The sequence below is a fragment of the Tamandua tetradactyla genome, chromosome 7 (assembly GCF_023851605.1).
Source record: "Tamandua tetradactyla isolate mTamTet1 chromosome 7, mTamTet1.pri, whole genome shotgun sequence".
NCBI lineage: Eukaryota > Metazoa > Chordata > Mammalia > Pilosa > Myrmecophagidae > Tamandua > Tamandua tetradactyla.
Window position 1 is genome coordinate 123223255 of NC_135333.1, and position 26920 is coordinate 123250174.

General features: G+C 45.0%; 1 protein-coding gene and 1 non-coding gene across 6 annotated transcripts; one reads left to right on the forward strand and one right to left on the reverse strand.

Moving 5' to 3' along the window:
- Positions 1-147: 147 nt before the first annotated feature.
- On the reverse strand, positions 148-19913 carry SMARCC2 (SWI/SNF related BAF chromatin remodeling complex subunit C2). Of its 5 annotated transcripts, none has more exons than XM_077111015.1 (29): positions 19748-19913; positions 17546-17665; positions 16899-16984; positions 16373-16454; positions 16179-16271; positions 15485-15554; positions 15181-15250; positions 13689-13764; positions 13458-13589; positions 13237-13352; positions 12730-12854; positions 11421-11480; positions 11222-11259; positions 10828-10958; positions 10448-10519; positions 8762-8875; positions 8089-8242; positions 7338-7430; positions 7002-7118; positions 6844-6906; positions 6233-6491; positions 5879-6040; positions 5536-5600; positions 5192-5327; positions 4944-5110; positions 4286-4420; positions 2919-3300; positions 2167-2592; positions 148-1567 (listed from the first exon to the last, which is right to left on the reverse strand). In XM_077111015.1, the coding sequence occupies exons 1-29, from the start codon at positions 19856-19858 to the stop codon at positions 1491-1493; spliced, it is 3732 nt and encodes a 1243-aa protein (XP_076967130.1). In that variant the 5' UTR covers positions 19859-19913; the 3' UTR covers positions 148-1490. The 5 variants fall into 5 exon arrangements, with proteins under 5 accessions (XP_076967130.1, XP_076967129.1, XP_076967133.1 ...); XM_077111014.1 differs by having other exon boundaries at positions 7002-7121; XM_077111018.1 differs by having other exon boundaries at positions 2509-2592; positions 7002-7121; positions 19748-19912.
- Positions 19914-20744: 831 nt separating this feature from the next.
- On the forward strand, positions 20745-20826 carry TRNAS-CGA (transfer RNA serine (anticodon CGA)). The gene has a single exon. It is a non-coding gene; the product is annotated as a tRNA-Ser (tRNA).
- The last annotated feature ends 6094 nt before the right edge of the window (positions 20827-26920 follow it).

Genomic DNA, 26920 nt, shown 5'->3' on the forward strand with positions numbered 1-26920 from the left:
GGGTCTGTAGGCCCCGTGGCCTGCCAAATGCCTCTCTAGTCCAGATGAGAGCCCCTGTGAAGGACTCGAGGAATGCTGCTCCGACTCAAAAGCCCCTGCCTGATAGCCACAGGTAACAGAACACAAAAGGCATCCACAAGATGGAACTGAAAGCAAATTAATTTATAAAAAAAAAAGGAGAGAGAAAATTTACAGAAAACTTTGAACAGAAGAAAGGTGGCCAAAGACACAGAAGAGAAAAACACGGGGACGTGAGGAACAAAGGGTGGGAGGAACCAGGAAGAATTGGGGTATAGAGCCTGGAATCACATTTGCCTTCATGTCAAATATGAAGGGGTTAGAGCTGGAACTGGGAGGCCCTGGGGTCAGGGAGCAGGGCAGAGCTGCGAGCCAAGGATCTGATGGACACTACCCTAGGTTGGGCATCTCTCCTCACCCACTGCTCCCAAATCCCAGTGTTGTCTTCCAGGGAACCCCTAGCTGTCGTCAAGGTTCTGATGGTCTCGGTGGGAGAAGGAAAAGGGCAGAGGGTGACTCTCTGAGTCATAAGGGGGAGGTGCTTAAGTGCTTTTTGAAAACTACAGGTTTTTAAATCTTCCATCCTCTTCGAGTTTCCCTCTCTATGCTTTCTAGGAACCCCCTGATAGAGCCCGGGGAAAGGAGGACGAATAGTTAGCCCCCGATGCCCTTCCTGCTACCTACCACAGGATTCCCCAAATACATGTTTCCCCCACCAAATACACATACACTGACATCAACTAAGCAGGTGACTTTTAAAAACAAACACAAAACTGACATTCAGAGGAAAGGGCTCATCGGCTGAGCTAGGGTGTCCTGAAATAGCTACAATGAGGAAGCAGCAGGAGAAATGAGTAAGGAGAACTTGGGGGGCATGGCGATGGGGTAGGCAGCTGACTGAGAAGGGGACTGTGGCGGGGAGGGGGACAGATTTTTCACCCTATTCTATCCCCAGACCTTTCCCTACAACCTTAATTTCCCTTTCTTGAAACTGTCACCCCCCCTCTCAAAAATGTAAAAGTTGGTTATTTTCTAGTGGGTGAAGGGAGCTTCAACTGGCTTTTTAAAAATGTCTACTTCCTTTTAAAGGATTTAATTTTTTTTTTTTTTTGTATCCATAAAAAATGCAGTAGCTTTTTTGGGGAGGTGCACCCTTAGAAGGAGTTAATTAGAATCTTGAATAAATCCTTCTCCCAGCTCTTCCTTTGAGGGAAAGCATTTTCCATTCCCATCCTATCCTCTCTCCCAGACATTAGAAACATCTTTTAAACAGAAGTCCTTGAATAATCCAATATAAAAATGCATGCCTCTGAGGCACTAAGAGGCATGGTAGGGGCTTTGGATGGGGCAGAAGGAGCTTTCCTTACGTAGTGATGAACTCTCCAGGCTGGGGAAGGATCCCAGTGGTTGGGGGCAAGGCTGTTCCTTGATCTCCATAGGGGGTTGGGGGGAAGAGATGTCTGGCTGGCTCCTCACTGTGTAGGTGGCACAGGGGTGACCGTGCCTGGGCTCGGGGCTGTGGGGTCTGGAGGCAGTGGTGTGCCTGGGTCTGTGAAGAAAAGGAAGATGAATCAGCTAGGGTGAGCAGGAGAGAGGGTTCCAAACCCAGGCCATCAGAGACACAGAACAAGGCATGGCATGCAATGGGTGGGTAGATGAATGAGGTACCCACAATATACAACCTCCTCTCCCCAACACCCTCTTCAACCTCTACTGGGAAAAACTGATAAATTCCAGATCATCATCCTGCTCACAAGTGAACTCTCTAAAGAGGCTTGGGGTATACCCGGGTGGAGTATGGCTGGAGTTTGGCTGAGCCTGCTAAATGGGGCATTTGAACATGATAGGAACAAGCAAAGGAGATGTCAATTATCATGCAAACAGGTAGGTGCTTTTTAAGTTTACAACTGAGATGCTCTGTGCCACAGGACTCCTTGGTGACCCCAATGTCATCCCAGAGGTGGCAGCTGCCAGGTTGGGGAATGGTGGAGGACAGCCAGAGAGGCCTTTCCTCCTGTGTTCTTATTTTACCAGATTGTTCAAAAAGGATTGCATAGGCTCCAGTACCTGACCCATTCCCCATCAACCCACCATCCCTCCGTGTGGACCCCTCTCCCTCACCCTTTTCCCCTCCTAGACCTTTCTCACCTGGCAGTGGGCTGGCACTGGGCAGGAGGTTGCCCTGAACAGCTGCCACAATGGCAGGGCTCTGGGCTGCGGCGGATCCGAGCCCCGGCCCGAGAGGCAAGGAAGATGGCATGGTGGTGGTCGCCGGCAGGTTAGGATGTAGAGGGTTCGCCATGGACACAGGCAGGTTAGGTGGGGGGAGAGTGCCCGGGGCAAATGGGAGGTGATGGTGATGCCCATGCAGGTTAGGAGGGGGAAGGTTAATACTGATGGAGTCAGCTAGACTACCAAATGGGATGATGGATGGAGCAGCAGGAGGAGGAGGAGGCGGCATGCCAAAAGGCAAACCCAAAGGAGCATTACCCGCCACGCCTGGGTGCCCGCTGCCTGGCACTGCCCCTGGCATCAATGAGGGAGGAGTTTGTTGGTTGGGAAACGGTGAGGGGCCTGGGAAGGAAGAGGAGAGATAGAGAAGGTTAGGACGATAAAAAAGCTCACTCACCAACTCACTTTCACAGCAAGGATAATCTAGTTACTCTCTGGCACCACCTTCCCTTTTCCTGACACTAGAGTAAACGGTAAATCCTTGGAACAAAATCCAAAAATTGGGTTTGGGGAAATGCTGGCTCAGGGACGTAACAGAGGTGGGCCCATCTGTTGAAACTGAGGCCTATGCTTATCTCTAGTTCCTATCACATAGCCCCTGCAAAGGAAACAGGAACATTTAGCTGGATCCTTCCTGCCAGCAAGAGTTCTGGAACCCATCCACTTACCATGGGGTCCAGGGGGTGGTACCCCTGGTGGGATTGCCCCAGGTTGGGGGACTCCAACTGGTTGTTGCTGCTGGGGCCCTGCAGTTGACCCTGCCTGACCAATTTGTTCAGAGGGGCCCAAGCTTCCAGGAGGGGCTCCACTGCCAGCAGGAGCAGGGGCCACAGAGGCTGGAGCCACAGCCAAGCCATGGACAGTGGGTGGCCCAGCAGCTCCTGTGGGTGGGATAGGCTGGGAGCCTGGGGGTAGGGCTGGAGGTGGCTGCTGCTGTTGTTGGTGCATCTGTTGGAAGTGCTGTTGTCGAGCCCTCATCTCTGCATACTTCAGCTGTTCCATGTGGAAAGCTTGTCTGTCGGCCAGGAGCTGCTGCCGTTGATACTCCAGCTGCCAGGGCCAATTGAATACCATTAGCTGAAGAGCTCAAAGGCACACATCTTGCCCCCTGCTTCGTCTTTTCCTGATGGATCCAGATTTTCATTTGGATGGTTTCTCACATCAAATCTAAGCCTCGTGCTTGGGTTTCCTCTGTCCTGCAGCCCCTGACCCCCCTGAATTCCCTTGACCTACATTTCTCCTGACTGTCCACATGGGCTTCTCGTTGCAATGGAGTTAATCTGGTGGTCAGCCTTTGCTCATTTCAGCCCCAAAGCTCATAGCCTGCCATCACCTTGCTTCTTCCAGTTACTCTTGTCAATTCACGTTCTCTTCTTCCTTCCAAACTGGCTAAAAACTCAACTCTCTTAGGAAGACATCCTAGGTGAATTCACTAGCCTCTGAGCTTTTATTCTGTGATTTTTAAAGAAGTATACACTTGATTTAAAATCTCTTAATTTTTAACTTGTCTGATACTTTAAGCATTATTAACTGTTTTTGGCATCTAATTAAACTATTGGTTCTCTGACACAGGGTCCCTGTCTTCTAGTTCTTTTTATGTCCTCTCAAAATGGTTCAATACTCTGCCAATCCCATCCCCTTTCAAAGTTTGCCTCCTGGATCCAAAGCCCTCTCATTATTCCTTAAACCCATTTGAACATTCAACAAGTATTTATTGAGCGGTTACTGTGGGCTAAGCATCATCCAAGAACCTAGATATATAGTAATCAAAAAAAAAAGACAAGAATCCCTGCCCAATGGAGCTGACATCCTGTGGGAACCAAGTCCCCAGGCTTCACTTGTGGGACCACTTGTCCCAATATGGGGTTGGTGCCCCCTGCCCTGGCCTGGGCTCCTGCCCTCTGCTTGGAAACCTTGTCAGTCTCAGGCTTTCTGCACTGCTGGTTCGTCCCTACTACTTCCCCTGACCCCCATCCTAAACCGAAGTAGGACTTGGTCTCAAGGCTCCTGAAGACCCCCTGGGGAGGCTACTTACTGCTTCACGCTCCCGGTCCATAATCGTCTCCAGCTCTTCAAAGTGCCGGAGTTTGATTTCCAGCTTTTTCATCTGGGTCTCCACTAGCAGGGCCACCAGAGATTTGATCTTCCTCTCCTCAACAGCAGCCAAGTGCTAGGGAAGGAGGGGTAGGGTGGTATGTCAGCGGCAGGGTCCAGCTGAAGGTGTTTCAGGGGAGAGAAAGGTAGGGTTGGAGGCTGGCAGGTTTTAAGGAAGAACTTGCTGTGGTCACAACCCAGAGAGTAGTGCAGCCTTGGTATGTTTAAAAGAACGTGAAGAAAAAGAGAAAGTGGCAAAGGATAAAACAAAGTCAAATAATTAAGTGGCTGGAAATAGATCTAATGGTAAAAGATTTAAAAAGCTTAGAGAAGAGGGGTGCACGGGTGGTTCAGTGGTAGAATGCTTGCCTTCCATGCGGGAGACCTGGGTTCAATTCCTGGACCATGCACCAAAAAAAAAAAAAAAAAAAAAAAGCTTAGAGAAGAGATGGCCAAGTCTTGTTTGTCAAGATAAAAATAAGTAAGAAACAGGCTAGCATTATTTAAGGAATAAGCAAGAAAGGATTTCCTCTGTGAAATGAGACTAGAGCAGTGGGACATCTTCTTCCCTTGGGTTTTTCGGGGTCTCTGGCCCTCACCTTGGCCTTCACTGCGGCGGCAGCCAGGGCAGCGGCAGCTGCAGTGGAAAGATTGCCCTCACCAATGTCCCGCTCCACTTTTGTCTTCCTTTCACCCTCCGACTCCACCACTTCCTTCAGCACTTCCTCCTGCCCTTCCTTTGGCTCTTTCTCCTTCTCGGGATCAACTGGGCCAGGAAAAGGGCTAAGTTAGCTCTACAGCTCTATCTCTCTTTCCTGTACCTCCTAATGACCACTGAGAGGCTCACCTATTGGGTCCCCATCACTCTTCTCTGACTCCTTCTCGCTGTCACCTTCTTTCCCTTTCTCTTCATCCTTCTTGGGAGCCTCACTGGTTTTATCCTTTGCCTCTTCTTCCACAGCCCCTCCTCCTTCTCGAGGTTCCTGAAGTTCCAGTGAAAGAAAAACAGAACATATTAGGAGCCAGCGAAACTGAATTTAGTCGTCTTGAGAGGTGCTCTAGCTCCAGGAGACAGATCCCACCCAAGTCCAGTCCTTGCTTGCCTGAGCTGAACTGTGCTAGCTCCCCACTCCCAGTACAGTTCCATGCCTGGCCCTGCATCCTCCCAGTCCAAGATCAATCCCTCCATACCTTGGCCTCCTTCTTCTCATCTGTGGTCTGGCCCTCTGCCCGTGTCTCGTCAGTCCCACTCTCCTCTGGGCCCGTGGGAAAAGGAAATGGGAATGTCTGATATGGAGTCTGTCTCTACAGTGCTTTTCCAACAGACTCTTTTACCAGTCAGAATCTTAGTGAGTGGATCAGCAGGGAGCCACTGACCCTAAGGGAAATTCCTGGGGGAAAATAAAAACACCAGCGAATCTCCCCATTAATTTTGTACTCTGATGCCAACTTGAGGCAGGGGAAGTACAGGGAGGCCAGGTGTCTCTGGCTTTTGCTGAAAGGGGACAAAGTCTGGGAATGTGCCTGGTCTTACCAATCCTCTCCGGTTCATCAGAGGTAGTTCCTGCAATGCCACTGCTTTCCAGACCGAAGGCTGGGTCTGCCTTGCCTGTCACTTTGGCTGCTTCTTCCACTTTCCGAACATGGGCCTCCACTAGGGCTGTGGGTACCTCTTCCTTCATCTTGGAGAACTCCTCTGCAAGACCCAGAGGGTATGAGAATGGGAGTGAGGGCAGGCAGGCAGTCCTGGCTATCCATGCGAAAGCTTTCCTACAAGCCTATCTCTTCATCTAAGACCAGCAAGGGGTCTAGACAGGTGCCTGTCAGCAAGGCAGTCAAACCAGCCCTTCAAACACAAACTAAGAAGGCCAAGGCCCCTTCACATTACCTAGGGCTGACTTCGCAGCGGCAGAGGCGACTCGGGGATCGACGACAGAGGCTAGAAAGGCAACAGTGCTCATGACAGGATTGCCTGACTGACTGAAGGGAATGGGCTGGTAGGCCAAGGGCCCCAGGGAGGCCTCTGAGTCCTCCAGGTACGGGTCTTCAATAGGAAGACGAAGAAAATGCAAGATGCACTCGTCCTGTGTGCGGCTTCCCACGTGTTCTGACACTTTGTTCCAGTCATCTTTGTACATTTCCAGTGCCTGGTGGTAATGGTGGAGACACAACTCCGCTTATTTAGCCACTTTCCTTAAAAGTCAACTCCCCCCACCCTACTAAGGGCAGCTGGCTTCAAAGTTTTCTGTGTCTCTAGTATTTGTGTACTCTGCTTAGTCCAAGGGAACTCTTCAAGTAACACTAAGAAAGGACCTGGACTTAATAAAATGGCCTGAGTCCCCGGCCTGGGGCAAGGTATGATGGGCACTGGGAATAGCAGAGATTGGGGGTAAGGTCTGCTCATTCCAAATTCCATATGCTCTTCCCACTCATAAGTGTGGCTGGTACCCTGGCCATTTCTGCTTTAGTAGGAGAACCTCCTTTCCTTGCCCCAGTTACCTCCAAGAGTAACAGGGTCTCTTGTTCTGTCCATTCACGGGTGGCACTGGCTGCAGCTTTGCTCTGTAGGGCAAACACAGGTGGGTGAGAAGAGGAGCCTATGATCTCTGAAGAGTGAAGGCTCTCTTTGCCTCTGGAGTTAGCCCATGTCCCCTTACCTTGGAGGGGACATTCTTCTTGGTGTACATGTCTGTGCGAAGCCCAAAGTTCTGCATGTCTGTTGGTTTCTCTTTGCCTTTGTCAGGAAAGTTGAGCATTTGTTGGGAAGCAGAGGTCTGCTATTTGTGGAGGGGAAAAAAAGAGGTGAGACCTAGTGACCACAGGGAGTAGGGGCAGATGAAGAGAGAAGAGACAGAAGGAGCTTCTTTCCCAGAGCCAAGGACTTCTTCCCTTACTGCTGTAGCTCCTCTGCTCTCATGTCTCTTTTACCCAGGCAGGGGGCCCCCCAATAAAGGGGCAAATAAGAAGCCCAGCGGGGTCTGCACTCCACCTACCAGCTCTGGCTTGCCCTTAGCCGTCTCTGGCACCAGGTCATCCAGCTCTTTGCCCTTTCGCCCAGCCTTGGTATCAGCATCAACCTGGCGGCCCTGGGGGACAGAGCTTGGTGTCATGGAGGCTGGGCAAGAAAGGCCCTGGAGACCTCAGACCAAATGCTGGGCGGCCCGCAGGCTCTGGGGCACTCATGCCACTGTTCCATGTTCCCTTAATAATTAATTAGATATGTAATTGGCATGATATATCTTTACAGATTCTCTTAGGAGCTGGACAATTAGTTGTACCAATTCTAATCCTAGATTTGGTACTCTGTGACCTTGGGCAAGCCACATAACTTTTCTCCTCTTAAGTTTTGTAATGTGTGAAATGGAAATGAAAAATAAAAAGGGAGGCAATAATAATTATGAAGCAAAAAATGAAAAAATGTTGGAAACATGACAGCTAAAAAACTTCATGCAAGTTAATTTTAAATCATTTTTTCCTATTTGCTCCATCCCCTATATTAGCCTGTCTGCTCCTTATGAAGGAGCATCTCTTCTCCCTCAACAAGTTTTTGCAGACTTAGGTGCACAGGCTGAGAGAGGGCACTAAACACATGGGGCTGATTCCTGTGGCCCTTTGCATCCCACAGAAAAGGAAGAAGCCTCAAAACACTCTTGAACCATTACCCTAAAAAACCAGAAAAAGAAAAGTCCAAAGAAGCCCAATTTTACACCAAATCCATCTTGTCCCTGCAGCCTCTCAGCCTACCTGTGGGGTCTTGGGCTGCAGAGGCACCAGCCCCGATGGTGTGTCTGCCAAGACATGGAAGTGAGAAGTGGGTGGAGGCCCCATTGGAGTTGGTCGACTCTCAGCATCCACCTGGTAGTTAATAAGACCCCACTGTTCTAGGAAGGCATGGACTCTGGGAAGAGAGAGGCAGAGACAGAGGCAGCGTCACACAGAATAGCCAGAAAGGTGCCTAAGGACAAACAAGGGCTGGGAGTAGAGGTAGTGGCATAAAGCTCCCCCTCTTCTCAGCCTTCTTCTCTAGTCATTCTACTTCCTGGGAAATCCCATCTGCTCTTATTGTTCCCCCACCACCTAAAGGCCAGTGACACTCAAATCTACATCTCCAGTTTGGACCATTCTCTGTATCCAACCACCCCAACTACTAAACATCTCTTCCTTCATATCTAGTAAAACTGAACCTGGATCTCTCAACTACAGACCTGCTCTTTCTTTCTCCCTTATTCCATACTTCACAGAATGCCACTGCCATTTCCTCAAGTCACTCCTACCCCAAACCTGTACTTCGTCTTTCTCTAGCCAGTGTTGTTTCCTGTCCGTTCCCCTATGTTTCTCACTGACATTTATACTTCTGCCAAGAGGCATCTATGTAGACACCCTCACAGACCCCACTTCTGCCAGCCATAAGACTCACCTCATGATGGCACATACATCGCCGGCCAGGTTCCTGCGGCAGGCAGTGGAAGTAAGATACTCTTGGGGGTTCAGTCTGTAAGTGTCGATCATGAAGTTTCGATAGGCCAAGTAGCTAAGATGAACAAAGAGAGGGAAATCAACAAGAGGAAGAAAAATAAATGTCTGTCAAAGGCTTAAAAATAGCGGAATGATAAAACAGCTAATAACTCCTATGCTGACAAAGAAAACAGTAGATCATCCAACTCAATAAAACACTGAGGGCCTACTATGTGCTAGATGCAAGGGATTTAGACATTTCTTACATTTTCCTTGATGGATTTTTTTACTCTAGTTAAATGTATTATCTCCTTATTCATACTTCCAACTAGTCAGCATGATGTAATAGAAAGAATATCATGTTTGAAGCTGGAAAGATCTAAATTCAAATCCCAGTTTTACCACGACTGACACCCATAAAATGGAGTATCTATTGAGGATTAGAGAAGTCTACAAAGTACTAATATAGTGTCTGGCACATGGTAGGACCTCAAAAAATTGGTAGCCACTCTGTCATGTAGTGTAAAGTTTGAAAATATGAGCCACACTACAAGGGTTCAGATCCTAGTTTTAATACTCACTAGCTGTATGAATTGAGCAGGGACTTAATCCCGCAATGCCTCAGTTTTCTAATCTGGAAACTGAGATGAAAAGAGTATCTATCTCTAAGGCTGATGTGAAATTAAATTAGTCAATGCTTGTAGGACACTTAGGATAGTATACAGGAGACAGTAAACTCTCAGTAAATGTAGACAATTCATCACTTATTATTTCATATCAAGAGTTCAAAGTGTAGAACAGTTTCTGTTCCAACTCTGACTGCCTCTCATATTGAACTCATGTTTTCTGGTCACTATTTTCTTTTCCTGTGAAGAAAGAAAGGCTTTCCACAAACATGGCTTTCCTCAGAAAGAAGAGGAGGAAAGAACCATACCAAGAAGGAAAGTAATATAGTGCGAAGAGAATATGACCCCAGAGAGGGGGAGTTAGGGAACAGCTCAGAAGAAAGTTAACTCAGTTCCCAGGGAGCCTTGGGCCAGCACTATGTCTTTCCGACCTCATTGTCATATTTATCTGGGAGCATCCCTAACCACAGAAGATTGCCAAATCTTATTCAAAGGCAACCTGGTTTAGCCTGGGACAAAACCTTGAAGAAGATAAAGACTTGGGAGCCCCAAGCTTGCATTTTCTGTAACACCTCTCTTTCAGAGAGCCTATTCCATCCCTTAAATTAAGAACTTAGGGTCTTCATAGCTCCACCACTCATTTTTCTATCAAAATCTACTATCAGGAACCAGCCTGGTAACAGCCATTTACACTTTAGCCAAAAGTATTAATTATGCTCAGGATATTTTTGCATTTTAGACAATATCAATAATTATGTATTGAAAGACACTATGCATTGTTAAAAGAATTTGAGGCATTGGAGCTGACACTTGCTTTGTGCGAATCCTAGAGAATGTGCTACTGCCTCAAAGTGCGGGGTTGGGACTGTCCAAGGACAGAGATCAGGTCTGTGTAAGGTTAGCATAGTGCCTGCCTCAGAAAAGCAGCTCAAGAAATGTTTAATGAACTGAATGTTGCTGGATCAGAAAGGGTGGCTGGGGACAGGACGGAGAAAGAGAATTATAAGCTAAGATTTCCTTACATCTCTGGAGTCTTTGACTTGTTCTTGCCGTTAAAGAACTCAGGGAGAGCCCTCCGTTCAATGGCGTGCACGCTGCAAGAGAAGCCAGAGTGGATTCAGGAACAGATGCTGGCGGAGGGATGAGAGCCCCAAAGGGAGGAAAAGCCTGGAAGGGGGGGGGGGGGCACCCAGTTGGAGACTGCAAAAAGCGTTTCTCAGGTGATGCTTGGAAGCACTTCCCCCCAGAGCTGTAAGACTTAAAAAAAAAAAAAACTTCTAAATCTGAAGTGTACCCATCTATTTGGCTGAGGAAGAAATAATTTATTTGGAGGCAGGAGGAGCAACATTGACCCCTGGAGGCTGGGGAAGTGAGGAATCAGCGAGAAGTGGAGTATCAATACCTATTATAGTCAAACCAGGCAGCATAGCTGGGGATGATGATGTGGTGGGTCTGCTCAGTTACGTTGTCCTCGTGCAGGTCTGGATTCTTGGTCTGCTCCCCTTTGTTTCCTGTACTGCTCTCATCCTCGTCCTACGAGTATGGAGGCTGCTGGCCACTCAGCATTCCCATTTTCCCCCTAGCAATCCTCTGCTTCTCCCACACCCCAAGAATGTGGACACTGAAGATGAGGGATGGGAATGAAGAGCTATGAGCCCCAGGGGTCTGAAAAAGTCAGAGTTTTGAACAACAGCTAGAATTAGTCTAGAGTGGGAAAAGTCTGGGCAGTGGAAGGTTCTGGGCTGAATCACAAATCAGAATCTCATAGAGGTAGGGTCTCTCTAAACTAGCTTTACCTTGCCTGTGGTCTCCATGCTTTCATCCTCCTGTTCATCTGAAAGAGAAAGACAGGGAGATGCAAAATCGGAGCCTCCAGAGGGGCTGAAGGGGAAGAATTCTATTGAAAAGGACTGTTAGGCTCAGGAAAAGTTGCCAGCTGAGCCCACTCTCACCCTCGGGCTCCAACTGCCTCTTCTAGGAGGCTCTCCATCTTACCCAGGTCAGTCATGGTGCCTCCTTTGACTGGGGCTGACTCCGAGTCCTTCTTAGTGTTGACTGCCAGAGAGAAAGTTACTTTATCAGACAAATTCTGCCTAAATCAAGCCCCAGCTCTTGAGATTCCACTTCTCTCCAAAAACTTTCTCCATATGATCACATTCATTCCAGGGCTTGAAATTCACTTGTTACTTTTCTTTCTTTTCCAATCAAATATTTGTTTAGCTTTTCCCTATAAAAAAGCACTTTACTTCTCTATTTACATTCATACATCATTTTTTGTCTTTGATAGGCCTTTATCTCTATTGACATGTCTGTAGGCTCTTAATGGACTGAGACTGTGGCTGATCAAATCATTCTGTAGAGAAGCGGTTAGCTCTTAAACATTTTTTAAAGCAGAGGAACACTTTGCTCAGATGAACTCATACATGATGGCTCAAGAGAAAATAAGGATAGAAAACAGAGCTGTTCTAATCCACGAAGTGGAGGGAGCCCAGAACTCATCCTTCTCAGTGGCTCCCACAGCCCCAGCCCTGAAATACACCTTTGGAACCCTTGAGGCTTTTAGCATATGGAATACAGACTGTAAATCAGCATTGAGAAGCAATGATCTCCAAGTGAGGTGATCACATAAGATACAAAAGATGATCCATCAGAATATAGGAAGAGAATATCAGAACTTCTCTTTTTTAATCTTGCTTTTTAAAAAAATTTATTAATTAAAAAAATTAGGAACAAAAAAACAAAAATGTTAACATATCATACCATTCTACATATATAATCAGTAATTCTCAATATCACAGTTGCATATTCATCATTTCTTAGAACATTTGCATCAATTCAGAAAAAATAAAAAAACAGAAAAAGAAATAAAATAACAAAGAAAAAAAAAGATCATACATACTATACCTCTTACCACTTGCTTTCATTTATCACTATTAATCTTGCTTTTTAATCTCATCCTTTAAATTTTTTTGTTTGCATGTCTTATAATGTTCCTAATGTCATGGTATAATAGTACTTGTACATAATTTCTGCTCAAATATATTTTACTTATGGGGATGCATAATGTTTAAAATTTGGGGACTACTGCCAGGTACAAAGCAGGGTCCTCAACTAAGATATGGGTATGAAATCAGAGGATTTTCCATAGTAATGGAAGTAACTTCAATAACCAGCTAAATTAAAGGTAAAGGGCCTTTAGACCTGAAGCTGGACCTAAGAAGTATCCCACTCGGGGAGGGGGTGTTGGCACATTTGCGGCAAGACAGAGAGAGAGTTGGTCCCAGGTACCTATTCTATTCTATACCTGTTTTGGGCAATGTCACCTCTTCTACGTTGGGGACTGGTGAGGGCTCATCCATGTCCTTTGTCAGGTCTTCTTGCTCCTCTTCTCTGTGGCCACGTTTCGACTTGGTGTAAGGTGTTGAGGGGCTGGGAAAAAAAGAGAGTGAAAGAGGACCCAGTCATTCCTGGACAAGTAGTGGCTGGAAATTGAGGGTGAAAAGAAGGAAAGGAGAAAGCATTACAAGGGTGGAGCACAGCATAAAGAGAAACCAATAGCTACAGAGTAATTGGAAGTGGCAAACGCTTTTCATTTGAAGATTAAGCTCGTTCTGAGTTTATTAGCGGCTGGGACTAGACCTAACAGTTGGGCAGCTAAAAAAGACTTCTCACCCACTCTCTCCAGATTCCTGTAGGATCATGGCATCCCCATGTAGGAGCCAGGTGGTTATGGGAAGGGATTTGTCCTTCCTTTCTTCAACATAGTATAGTGAGAAGGGTGAAGATGGGGACAGAAGAGAGGCCAGCATACCCTTTCTTAGCATTTTTCTTCTTAGCTTCTGGGGTAGGTGAAGGAGAGGGGGAACGCTTCCTTTTCTTATAGTTGCCTCCCTTCTTGTCCCGTCGGTCCGAATCTGGGCTGTTCACCTGTAGGTTGGAGAAACAGGACAAATATCAACCAACAATCTCTGGCAAAGTCTTGTCCTGAGTATTATACTAAAGAGGGGAGGAAGAAAAAAGAGGGATCTTTACCTCATCTGTCAATGTCTTGGCTGAAATCTTCTTTCGGCGGGAGACTGAGTTTTTGTCATCATTTACTTCGTAGTCTTCCTCATTCATCCATTCATTGAAGGTATCTGTGTCCAAGATCCACTTTGCATGAACCTAAAGTACAGAGACAGTCTGAGAGGAGCCCAGGGACACAGGAACCTGTGTCAACTTCAAACTAGACTTCTTGGGGAATGGAGTACAAGGAAAGCTTACCTTCCTTGGTTTCTCAGGAGTTGGTGCATCTTCCACAGATGCTTCAATTTCACTGGCTGGGATCCACGTGTCATAACTGTTGTGGGAAATTGAGGGTGAAGTAGAATCAATGGGATGGAATTGTGGGAAAGCAGGGTATAGATCTTTTCCAAGTATGAAAAGTATTGGGTGGCTGAGGTTTTTTTTGGTATGTTTTTTTTCCCCAATTAATATTGGGATTCTTTTCTTTATAAAATAATAAAAGTACATTATAAAACATTTCAATGATAAAGACAAAATTTTCTAGAATCCTATCACTCTAACACAGCTACTCTTGACATTCAGTATATATTTTTTCCCAGGGTTTTTATGTGCAATTTTGTTTTTATGTAGTTGTAACATATCTTATGTTTTGTACTTAGTATATAAATCTACACATTATCCATGTATTTCATAAGCATAATTTTAAAGGCTGCTAATAGTCCACTGAGAAAATACACAAATTTGCTAAAACATTTTCCTGTTAGCCATTTAGATTATTTCTAATATTCACTTATCAAAAATTATACTGGAACAAGCAAATTCACTGCCCTCCCCGTCTACGTGGGACATGACTCCCAGGGGTGTGGACCTTCCTGGCAACATGGGACAGAAATCGTAGAATGAGCTGAGACTCGGCATCAAGGGATTGAGAAAACCTTCTCGACCAAAAGGGGGAAAAGTGAAACGAGAGAAAATAAAGTGTCAATGGCTGACAGATTCCAAACAGAGTTGAGAGGTTATCCTGAAGGTTATTCTTACACATTAAATAGATATCACCTTGTTATCCAAGATGTAATGGAGAGGCTGGCGGGAACTCCCTGAAAATGTAGAGCTGTGTTCTAGTGGCCATGTTTCTTGAAGATGATTGTATAATGATATAGCTTTCACAATGTGACTGTGTGATTGTGAAAACTTTGTGTCTGATGCTCTTTTTATCTACCTTATCAACAGATAAGTAAAACATATGGAATAAAAATAAATAATAGGGGGAACAACTGTTAAAATAAATTTAGACTGAAATGTTAGATCAATGAAAGAGAGGAGTAAGGGGTATGGTATGTATAAATTTTTTTCTGTTTTCTGTTTATTTCTTTTTCTGAATTGATGCAAATGTTCTAAGAAATGATCATGATGATGAATATGCAACTGTGATGACATTGTGAATTACTGATTACAGACCAGAATGATCAAAAGTTAAGAATGTTTGCATTTGTTATATCTTTTTAAAGAATTAAAAAAATAATAAGAAAAAAAATTATACTGGGATAGCCAATTCACACATAAAGCCCTGATCTTTTCAACTGAAGTGTGGGCCACTAAGTACAAACCTCACCCAAGACAGAAGGTTCACATAAAAGGTGGAGGGAGAACAAATTAATTGGCCCATTGAACTCCTTCTTACTTTGCTAAATGTTCTGGGGCTTCTGGGTCTGACTCTTGAACTTAAACTGCCCCAGGCACCCATCCTTACCTGTCAGGATAGTAGCCCCAGTGCAGAAGAACCTGCTTATCTCTCTTCATGACTGGACGTACCCATTCCTCTGCAGATAGAGATAGAAAGGAGAACAGTATAAGCTAAAGGGGTATACAGAAAATAACTCTGAACAAAAACTTTAAGCATTCTCCTATCAAAGCATGGGACCTGGTAACAGGAACTTTAGAGGGTAGAAGGATTCAGGGTTGAAAGGAGAGAGGAATCCAAGCCCTGCAGGTGATCTGGGAAGTCCTCTACCTCCTAGTCCAAGCCTTAGTGGCCAGGGCAACCCAGGCCTCACCTTCTTCTAGGTTCCCTGGGACAGGATACACAACATGGGAGGCATTGTTCTTATCCTCAGTGACGGTTCCCTGGATGGCGCAGGGAAAAACAGGTAAATATGGTCCCCTCTGAGTGGGGGTAAATAAACGAAAGCAAGATTTATCCACAGATCTGGCTTCCTGTTCATAGTTTGCTTAGGATGGTATAAAAGTTAGTTTGTATTCTCTATACACACACCAGCTGAGTGGCAGAGGGAAACAGCTGGGATTGTGCTCATAATGGAGAAAAGTCAAAGAACTGCAGATAATCCTCTGAACAGATAAACTATACATGGGAAATTTCAATTTAAAATCAAATGTATATCCATATCAATGATGTCTGCTTGTTATTATAAAGTTCTGAAGAGCAAGCATTTCATTTATTTAAAATTAAGTGATCTCCAGCTCTGTGAAAGTGGATGCTTCCCACCCCCACCCTCGACCCTAGCCAATGCAGTCTTTAGGACCAGTGATCAAAACCTGTTAAGTCTGGGAAATGGGAGAAACAGGAGGAAAAGAGAGGCTCAGGGCTTTAACTCAATTCTTTCTTGAAGCAGGTAGAGCCACCTCTGAGTTAAAGGTAGAAAACATGGTATTTCAAGGTTCCTGCTTTGTATGGAAAACATCAGGAAAAGAGTCATAGTTTATGAGACCTCTCCTGACCCACCCACTTACCTGGTGTCTCTTGATAATATCCTTTAATTTTCCTAGCAGTTTGGGCTCAATTTCTGGGCACAGAAAAATGTTAGGTCGAGATAAGCAGTTATTCTGTGGGGAGGAGAAACAGATGGGATGACATTATGGAGAAGAGTTGTTTTGGAGTCTCAGTGAAGGAATGGAAATGGATGGGGGAGGTTCGCGACCATTACCTGCACCAATGACTTCTCAATGGTCATGAACATTTCCACGTTGCGGTCCATGCGTGATGGATTCTGGAAATCGTAACGCCGCCTTGCAAAGAGGCAATAATCTAGTGAATGGTATAGCTGAGGTCTGGGGATGAGGTTAGTGTATGTGACTTCTTAATATGGGAAATTAGGAGGTGCTTTTGCTCACAGCTGTTGCCAAAATCACCTGGGATCTGGGATTCACTGATCTCAATTCCTTGAATCACCCTGTGCTTAGTCCAAAAGGATTATGAAAAGCTTGAGAAGGCAACCTAAGAATCCTATTCCCTATACCCACTGATATACACACGTATATACTTGCTCACTCTTGGAGACTATTTTGGTTCTGATTTTTCTGACCTAGTAAATCAGGCCTACTGACCTAGCAAAGCAAGAGACTCACGAGGATTTCTACCTATTTTCTCCCACCCCAGAAAGATTCCAGGGAATCATAAAAGGGGATTCTCTCTAAATTAAACATAAGAAGCATAGAGAAAAGGCATCTCACCATCCCTGGTCACTCTTGAATTTGTAGGCAGCTGCAAGTATATGGCACAGGGAGCCTCCTGCTTTGAAATCTAGGAAACATTTGATCTACAAAATTGAGACAAGAAAGAAGTTTATGAGAGTTATATCTTAAATTCTCATCAGCTAACAATCCTTTCACAAAATTCTATGTTGATCACCCTCTTAAGATGGAATTCTTTAACCCTTGTGCTATTGTATCATGTGGCTTAGAAGAAAGAAGGGAAAGAAACCAAAATTCATAAGGCATCACCTTGTGCCAAGCACTTTCCAGGAGTACCACATTTATCATTACAAAAACTCTAAAAGGTAGGTATTATTATTCCCAACTAGAGATGAAGGCATTAAGACTCAGAAGGGTTAAATGGCTTGTCCAAGATAACAGAGCCACCAAGGGCCAGAGCCAAGATTTGAACACAAGCAAATCCAAATCTCATACCTGTTGCACAAAGTATTACTAAGACAAAAGGAATAATAAATTAGGGACTAGACCAAGCCAATGATGCCCTGACAAGGGGTAGGAATGGTAGTAAATGACCCAAACTTTAAAAAGTATAAAATTTACAAATATACAAAAAAGTAAAATTCCCTCTCCAGTTTGGAGTATGTATACCTTGGTTTTGCACTCACCGGCAGTTTAGTGAGAGGTGCATTGCTGACATGTTTGCCAAAAACTTCTTCCTGAAATTGTAGCAACTGTACCACCAGGCTAGACAGGGACTTGTTGGTGGGTGGTTCAGCTTGTATATACTAGGGAAATGGGAAAAGCAAAGAAAAACAGACCCCAGATAAATGATCTACCACCTCCCATATTTCTCTCCCAGGAGTTCTAGAAGCATCTAGGGCAGAGAAAATAGTGCCTTTCTCCTCGGATGCCTAGTTCTGTAAAGAAAGTAGCAGAAAGAAGGCCCCGATCAACCCTTATCAGGAAGCTGAATTCCTCCTTCCACTAGCCAGATTGCTAGTGTTGGGTGCTGGAGATGTAAGAAACTTCCTACTCTTCCCTCAGCAATACCTTGAAATTACAGGACCCTGTTACAGGACCCTGTTATCTTGACACCTGATCTCCAGTCAGGAACACCAAGGGTTCTAAAATTCTGAAGGTATATGGAGTTCAGGCCAGGGAAGCAATATCTTTGGGGCTCACTATGCAGGCCAACATTGTATTTCTTGGGGGAATTTTGTGGAAGGCCAAGTTTCCCCCTATAATGTAGCTTAATGAGGCACAAGGAAGTGAGGTAGGGTAAGCAGACAGAAAGAATATGCATTTGGCTTCTGCTAGGAAGTGGGTACAAATGTCTTCGTGCTAGCTGTAGGCACTCCTAGATGGGAAGGATCAGCTACTACTTTTCCAGTAAGGAACAGTAATGCAACATCTGTCCTTTATGAGGAAACTATATCTGAGATGCAACTCAGGGCCTTCTTAGCCATAGCCATATTAAGCTACCTAGCAACCTAGCCTTCTGTTCTAAGTTAAAAACAAGCCAGAAAGCTAACTTTCTCTTTACCTTTTGACCTCTGTTTCCTCAACCCTAATCACAGAGAAGAGAGCTCATCTCAGTGGGAGGTGTAAGGAGATCAATGAGTGAAAAGGTAAATGACAAGAGCTAAGAGCATGAAAGCTGAACCAGGTCACAGGCTGTCAATCTCCCCAGGGCCAGGGACTAAGCCCAAAGCCTGATCTCTCTTCCAAAAGTCAAAGTAGAAGCCTGGGAACAAGACCCTCACACTGGGGTGAAGATAAGCACAGATCCAGCAGCTGTTTGTCAGAGAGAGATCCTGAGAACAGGGCCAGACTCATAACCAAGATCACAGAGGGAGTCCCCCTAAATCACCCATCACACTTCCACTTCTGACAGGCTGCAAAGTTGGGCAGGAAGAGCTAGGAGGCTGAAAGAAAGCCAGAAAGAGAGCTCTTAACTCTCTTTCTGGGGGGTAGTGAGAAGGAAGAGAGGCAGATCATCTCCAGAGAAAACCCTCTCGTATAGCTGCTCCTGTCACCAGGCTTAAAGACAAAGACACCAGTAAGAGGTTTGGTGGAAAAGACAGGTAAAGCTTCTTGAACCCTTTGTTCACTACCTTATCACCTCCACTTATGGGATGGGGATGGGGAGGGTTAGAGGAATGGAACTCCTCTTAGGTTCTGAACCCCAAAGCCAATGCAATGCAAGACTAGCTTGCAGGGTGACTTCATTATGAAGGTGAGGAATGGTTTAAGAAGGGGCCGCTGCCCAGGAAATCTAATACACTAGTACCCATAGAGGTTTGTTGCCGCTTAGACGGAGGTGGGGGGTGAGGAGCCGGGAGACAGGTGATTTGGGTTGGGGGCCTTTCTCAGGGTGATGAGTAGCTAGGGGCCTGCTCTATGACCATTTACCCTCCCGCTTTCATCATCTCTCTCAACACACACAAAGCACCAGGGAGGCCTCAGCCCTGCTGGTACCTGGCTCCGTGGGGAGCTCTGGCGCGCACTGTGGCGGGCACGTTTGGCCGACCCCGTCCACCCCTAGCTGTCTCTCGGAGAAGCCGGGAAAACGATGGCTTCGGAGAGGATGGGCTGCTGGCATCGGGCCCACCGGGGCAATGGAGAAAAACAAGGGGCAGAGGGGGATGCGGGGGCTGAATTCAGAGGCTGGGGGTGTAAAATGGGCTGGGGCAGGGGCGCAGGGCGCCAGGCGGGGACCGGGAGCGGCCTGGGAACTGCTCAAGGCCGCCGGGCAGGAGCCGGAGGCGGCAGGAGGGTGGGCAAGATCCGGGAAGGGGCTTCGGGGCCACGGCCCCTTTGTCCCGCCCCCAGCACCCCCCACGGGCCTGCCCGCCGGGGCCGCGTACCTTCTTGTAGTTCTTGCCAAGCCAGAGTCGCACGTTGTCGAACTGGGTCACGGTGTCCGCGGCCTCGTAGTACTTCACGTTGGGGCCACCGTCCTTCTTCCGCACCGCCATCTTCTCAGGCTCCGGCCCCGCCGCCGCCGCCGCCCGCCCCGCTCAGCTCAACTCCCGCCTCCTCCGCCCGCCTCCCGCCGCCTCCCGCCGCCGCGGCCGCCGCCTCCCGCCGCCACGGCCGACCCCGGCCCACGTAGCGCCCCCTGCCGGCAGGCCGGGCGCAGAGGCGGCAGATTGGCCCCACGCGTGGACCGACCCCGGTGGCCTTCCCGGCCGCGGCGGCGGTGGCAGCGGCGGCGGTGGCGGCAGCCGGAATCTCCCGGGACACGGCTGTTTCCTGGAGGGGGCGCCCACTCTGCTGAGATCGCTCCTTAACTGACGCTAAGCCCTTTCTCTCCTTTGGCCTCCTCTGCCCGGGGGATGGGGAACCTCTCTATTCTACCTCAAGGGGACGTCCATCGCCCTCAACCCTGGAGCCCCGAGTTTTTCTCATCCTTGCACATCTCTAATTCCACAGAAGCTCAAACGCCTTTTCCCAAAAGGTTTCTTCCTTTCATCCCTCCCCAGCAGCTCTCCCTTTAAACTTTCGAGGATCCCTCACCCTTGACGTCTTGTCCAGGGACCGTCCTCTCACCCTTTAACCCGAGGAGTTCCCTGGCCGCCACCCTGGAGTTCTAGTCCCTTCCCACCAACTGCTTCCTCTTCAGGCCCCGCTATCAAATCCTAAATAGTTTTCGCTCCTTGAGACCCCTCTATGCTAGGCGGGAGACCCTACCTTCCAGAACCATCTTGTCCACCTGACTTTTTTCCTTTGAGGGGCCGAAGAGGAGGTAAGAAGAGGGAGGGCCACAGCAGAGGGGTCGGGTCCTAGCTTCCAGTTGTACTTCTTGCCGGGTCAGAAGTTGAATCCCTTCTGTAAGCGCGCGGGAAAGCGCGATTTTTGGGAGTCACGGTGGCCGAGTGGTTAAGGCGTTGGACTCGAAATCCAATGGGGTTTCCCCGCACAGGTTCGAATCCTGTTCGTGACGGCAGCGGTTTTTGTTTGCTTTACCTTCACAACTCATAAAGGGAGTCCCAATCCCCAAAAGTGACTTTCTTGCACTTCTCTTTCTGTCTCGGAAAGGAAAGCCAAAGGTTTCACCTCTGGATTTTTTTTTTCTTTTTTTTCTTGTGGTGGTGGAGCAGTATGGGGAAGGAAGTCACAGGAAGCTTAATTATGCACAGTTGTATTGGCTGCTAGGCTACACGGCACTTTAAGTCTTATTAACTGTGTTGCCAGCAGAGTGTTCGGCGCAAGTTTCATTCTTGTGAGAGAGGGTAGTAAAGAATTTGAATGAAGAGGGGTGTTTCAATTTTGTTTGAGAATGTGAGTGCTTTTCTCTGTAATGATAGTCAAACCTAGAGTTTCTAGGAAAAGAGGGCACCTCTGTACTTCCATTACTATATTACACTTTGTGGGTTTTATTACACTGACAACCCACGAAACAGGACATTCTCTCACTCAGATGTTCTTGAGGAGATAAACCTCAGGCATCACAGAGCTGGGGTTGGGGGAACCTATTGAAACAAACACTAAAGAGCTGGAGCCAGGGTTTGGGAAGTTAACTGTCTGTCACTTTTTGTGTTCTCCTTAAGTGCCAGGCCCTGTTCTAAATTCTCTTTGTATATTAACCAAGCTAGGACCTATAAGGCTCCTGTCCTCACCTCACCTGGCTCTTCCTATCCTCTAATGTCTGTTGTGGGAAAGAGCTAGGCTGCTTGTTGAGAATGTTTTTGTGTCAGTTCATTCATACCTTTGTTCATGCTGTTTTGTGGATTGCCCTCACCATTGCCCACCTCTTCTCCCATCATCATATCTTTTAAGCCCCTCTCTGCTGTGCCTCATCATTTCACCTGCAACCTATTGGTCTACTACCACCATTCCTGAGTTGTATGCAAGGCATCTCCCTTGACATGCCTCCATAAAATATATAAAAACAAGTCTTACTTATTCTGTCTTCTAAATATGTCTCAAATCTGTCTACTTCCTTCAGGTGTGAGTGCAGGCTGAGCCCACCACATACTACACCAAGGTACTTGGGCTTTCATCAGGAAAGTAGGGTTAATTTAAAACTGCACTAAAGATGGGTACTATAGCCTGAGACCTTAAGCCCCTGATGGCTGCTGTTTGTCTGCCCTTTGTCTTGCATGATCTAGCCTCTTTCACCACTCTTCCATATTCACTATATTTCACTCACTGCCATTCTTTTAACTTCTGCTATAGTATGTGGCCTTGCCTGTACTGTTTTCTGCATGAATTGCTCTTTCTCATTCTCACCTTCCACTCAAATGTTGGTTAAATGTTGGTTAAGCCTCCACTTAAATGTTGGTTCTCGTGGGGAGTCTTCCCTGATCAGATATTGCTGAACATATCCTATGCCTTAACTTTATTATTTGAAGTATAGAACATAAACTCAGGCGCATATAAGCCACAAAATGAAAACAAAAAACAAAAACAATATTTGTTGAATAAATGGATGTTTTTACAGTAATTATGTGTACATGTTTTAATTGTCACTTGGACTGGACTTCTTTAGACTTAGGCTGTCTTTCACAATGCCTTATCTGTAGATGTAATCAAATATGTATTAAATAAATTCATAGAATCTAGTAGGCTCAGTGCTCTGCTTCCTACCAAATACCATTTTGCTCATACTCTTAGACTTAAAAACAAGACCAAAATTGACCAGCAGAGGGCAACCAATAACTGTGTTGTGAAGGGATGGCAGCTCCATGGTTTACAAAATGGAGGATTTGGACTGAGAAGGAGAATGTGGCATACGGGGTTTGGCACTTGGGGACTATCCTGTTCACTCTCAGATGCCTCCCTTGTAACTAACTTTTGAGTGTTACCTCTATCTTCATGAATAATAGATAATTTCCAAAAATTTTACCAAATTTTTACCATCTCCATGGCCCCAGTTCTTTCACCTTTCCCCTGCAAATTCTGTCCTTGTATCTTTGTGTTGCATGATCTGGTCCCCTTTCTCTTGCCACGCTTCTGTATTTACTACATTACATTCACCGGCATTCTTGAGTTCCTGGTACAGTATTTGGCCTTGCTCATCTGCCCTCAACCTTCTATTCCCATCATTTCAACCTCCTAAGGAATTTTCCACAAGCATCCCTCCATAACACCTTCAAATTCTCCTACTCCTCTGGATCAATCCTTCCTGAATTCAGAACAAAATCACACCTTCACTTGACACTGCCAAATCACATTGTTTTCTACTTCCTCTTATTTTGCAAATAAAATGCATACCCTCTGCCTCCAGCTCCACACTATCTTAATACCCTGCCATCTTGTTTCTGCCTCCTGCTTTTAAAAAGACGTTAATAGAAACACTGGCCAAATTCAATAGTCTTTTCTCATTCTTAAACTTTTGCTATGTTTGAAACATTGGTTTCTTTTAAAAATCTTTCCTTGTTTGTTTCTAGAGACATTGTGTTGTCTTTCTCCTACTCAGAACACTGCTTCCCCATCTCTTTTTTTCTCTGTCCTTCTGTGGAAGTCTACTAAAGCTTCATTCTCCTTCCTTTCCCTAAGACAATATCCTAAGCCATCTTTCCACGTGTACAGCCAAACCATGGTCCTGTATCTCTAGTTGCCTATATATCTGCATAGCTGACCAACGGTCACCTAAAACGCAAATTTCTCTTCCTCTCCTAGAATTGCATTCCCAACTTTTCCATTTCTGTTGGCACTATTCTCTCAAGTCTTTCTAGTTTCCAACCTTAAGAATTATCTGCTATTTCTCTTTTTCTGTTCCCATCATTCATCAATTATTGCTCCATTATATAACTTTAATTCATGACTTTGTTACAATGGCTTTCAAGGTGTCCCCGTTTGGTCACTTCTAAACCCACCCTATATGGTTTTAGAATATGATTATTATTCTTTTAGAATATGATTATTCTAAAAGGCTGCTTTCATCACATTATTTCCCTGCCCAAGAACTTCAGCTCCTCCTCTGATCAAACACCAACATACCCTGCCTAAATTATGCATTTTTCTCTACCACTGTAATTAAACTGATTGTCTCAATGTGACAGCCCAGTTCCTGCCTTTCTTCATGAAGTGCCTTCTCTCCCCTCACCTGTATACCAACTAGCAAATGCTACCCTCGAATGATCTTTTTGGCTTTTATTCTTAGCTCTTATAAAAATTTTCATATGACTGATATAAAAGAGCCAATATGGGGGAATCTAATATTCAAAAACTTAATATCATTCCCCTCCAACTTGTTGACTTGTTCCAAATTTTAAGAGCCTTCTGTCGCTGCTGTTTATTCAGTGAAACAAATGACAAAAGGACTTGGGGCTGAAATTATCTCAACCTGTATTTGTTCCAAGGATGCTGTCATTGCACAAAACATTTCTGAACTCTTTTACAGCTAATTTATGAGCCATGTTTAAATGATTCATTACTACAAAATTACTGGGGGGGTAGGGGCAGAAACAACAGTAGCCTACTCTATCATGTGTATCTATTTTCTTGATTGCAGTCCAGATTACTTCTGGAATTCCCCACGGTCCCATCCTTAGCCTTCTTCCCTGTTCTCTCCTTTAGTGTTGGCATTCACTCCTATAATTCCTTCATCATCTCTGGGCAGGCCACTCCCAAATCCACATCTTCAGCCCTAAACTTCTTGATCTTAAGCTCCAGACCCATGTTTCCAATCACTGGCTAATCATTTTTGTGGAAACACCTTTGATTCAGTGTTCTCCATAAGAACTCATGACTTTACCCTCAAAACCTGCTCCTTCTACTCTATTCAGGTTAATGACACCATCTTCTCATCCACATAGAAACCTATGTTTATCTGTGACTCATTTTTTATTGCATGCCCATTGTTATGTTCAGTGGTTTAGAAGCTCAGGCTCTGGAATGATTTTTTGGGTTCAAATCCCAGATCTCATGGTTAGCTATGTGAATTTTGTCCTCTGCCTGTTTCCCACATAGAAAACGTAGGTAAGCATAATAGTGTCTTTCTATAAAAAATTGTTAGGATGACTAAATTCATGTTCAATACTTAGAACAGAGCCTGACTCATAGTAAATGCTCTGTATTGTCCAACATCCCCTTTCCTCACTACCAATATCCAATCCCATTCAGAACTCAGCACCAAGGACTTCACCTAGAAGCCTTCCCTCCAGCATTCCCCCCTCACCCTGTAATTAACCGTTTTCTTCCTCCTTGTCCCATCGTACTCAGCCCATATTTATTAGCAACATACTATTCTGTATTTCCCATTATTTGTTTAAGTGCATGTCACCTACTAAGCCACAAATTCCTTCAAAGTCCCATATTTCAATTATTTGTCTATCTCAAATGCCTAGCACTATAGCTGGCACATGACAGGTGTACTATAAATGCTGGCAGAATGAATCTAATCAGTTACTAAGGCCTATTAAATTTTCTTCCCAGTGTCTCTTGAACTCTCCATCTCAATTCAAACCCTTATCATACTCTCTTGCATGAATTACTGCAAAGCTTACTAACATTGTTGTCACTAATTTCTCTTTCCATTGCCGCCAGAAGTCATTCCACTTCTCAAAAACCTACATGCAGAATGCAAGTCCAAATTCCCTCCCTCATTTAAGGGCTTCTAATAATTGGCCCCAAATTGTTTCTATTTTATCTTCCATTACTTCCTTCAACAAACTCTATGCTCCATATTATACAATTCTCTTCCTTCTTCAAATATCCTTCACCTCCACTTGTTTTTATGGTCTCAAAGTAAAATAGAGGTTGTAAACTGTAGGGCCTAGTTTTTTTTCAGTTTGTTCTGGGGGCGTGTGTGAAGAGGTAACAAGCATTTAAAAAAAATTTGAGCCAACATACAAAAGTTGAGATTGAGCATAAACATAAACATTTAGATTAAACATTTAGCATAAATATTTGGATTCCTTGAGCTGAGAATTAACATCAAGGGATTGAGAGAACCTTCTCGACCAAAAGGGGGAAGAGTGAAATGAGACTAAGTTTCAATGGCTGAGAGATTCCAGACAGACCCGAGAGGTTATCCTGGAGGTTATTTTTACGCATTAAGTAGATATCACCTTGTTATCCAAGATGTAATGGAGAGGCTGGAGGGAATTGCCTGAAAATGTAGAGCTGTATTGCAGTAGCCATGTTTCTTGATGATTGTATAATGATATAGCTTTCACAATGGGACCCTGCGAATGTGAAAACCTTGTGTCTGATGCTCCTTTTATCTACCATATCAACAGAAGAGTAGAACATATGGAATAAGAATAAATAATAGGGGGAACAAACGTTAAAATAAATTTAGTTTGAAATGCTAGTGGTAAATGAAAGCGAGGGGTAAGGGGTATGGTATGTATAATCTTTTTTTTTCTCTGTTATCATTTTCTTTTTCTGTTGTCTTTTTTTCTTTTTCTAAATCAATGCAAATGTTCTAAGAAATGATGAATATGCAACTATGTGATGACATTAAGAATTAGATTATATATGTAGAATGGAATGATAACTTATTGTTTGTTTGTTTGTTGTTAATTTTTTTAAATTAATAATAAAAAAAAAGGGGAAAAATATTTGGATTCCTAGTTTCTTGAAATAGTTATACTGGGCATGTTCTTGTATAGGAACCAACAACCAGGGCTGCACTACCAACTGCCCCCTTCTCTCAGGGGGAGGTATTCATCACCCAGCCAGCTTTTAAAAATCTCTTAACAAAATAATGAAGAGATCACGCTAATGGTGGGACAATGGGACAACAGAATATAAAGAGCACCTCTCCTGTAATGTGTTTTATTCCCAGAAATGTTTAACTTCAATCTTTCGAGACTTTAGACTAACTGTTTATAGTAAAAATACAGGCTAGAGAAACAATCTAAAGGACATGAAGAAGCAGTGAAATCCAAAAGGTCACTCTCCAGGACAACGTGCCCAATCTCTTCAATGTTAGTGTTTTACACACACATAGGTTGTTCCAGGAATCCAGATGAAGAGGGTAAGAGCTAAAGGACATAATATGATGTAATGCATGGTCCTGGACTGGATCCCGGCTTGGACAAAAAGTATCTATAAAGGACCTTTCTTGGGACAATTAGGGAAAT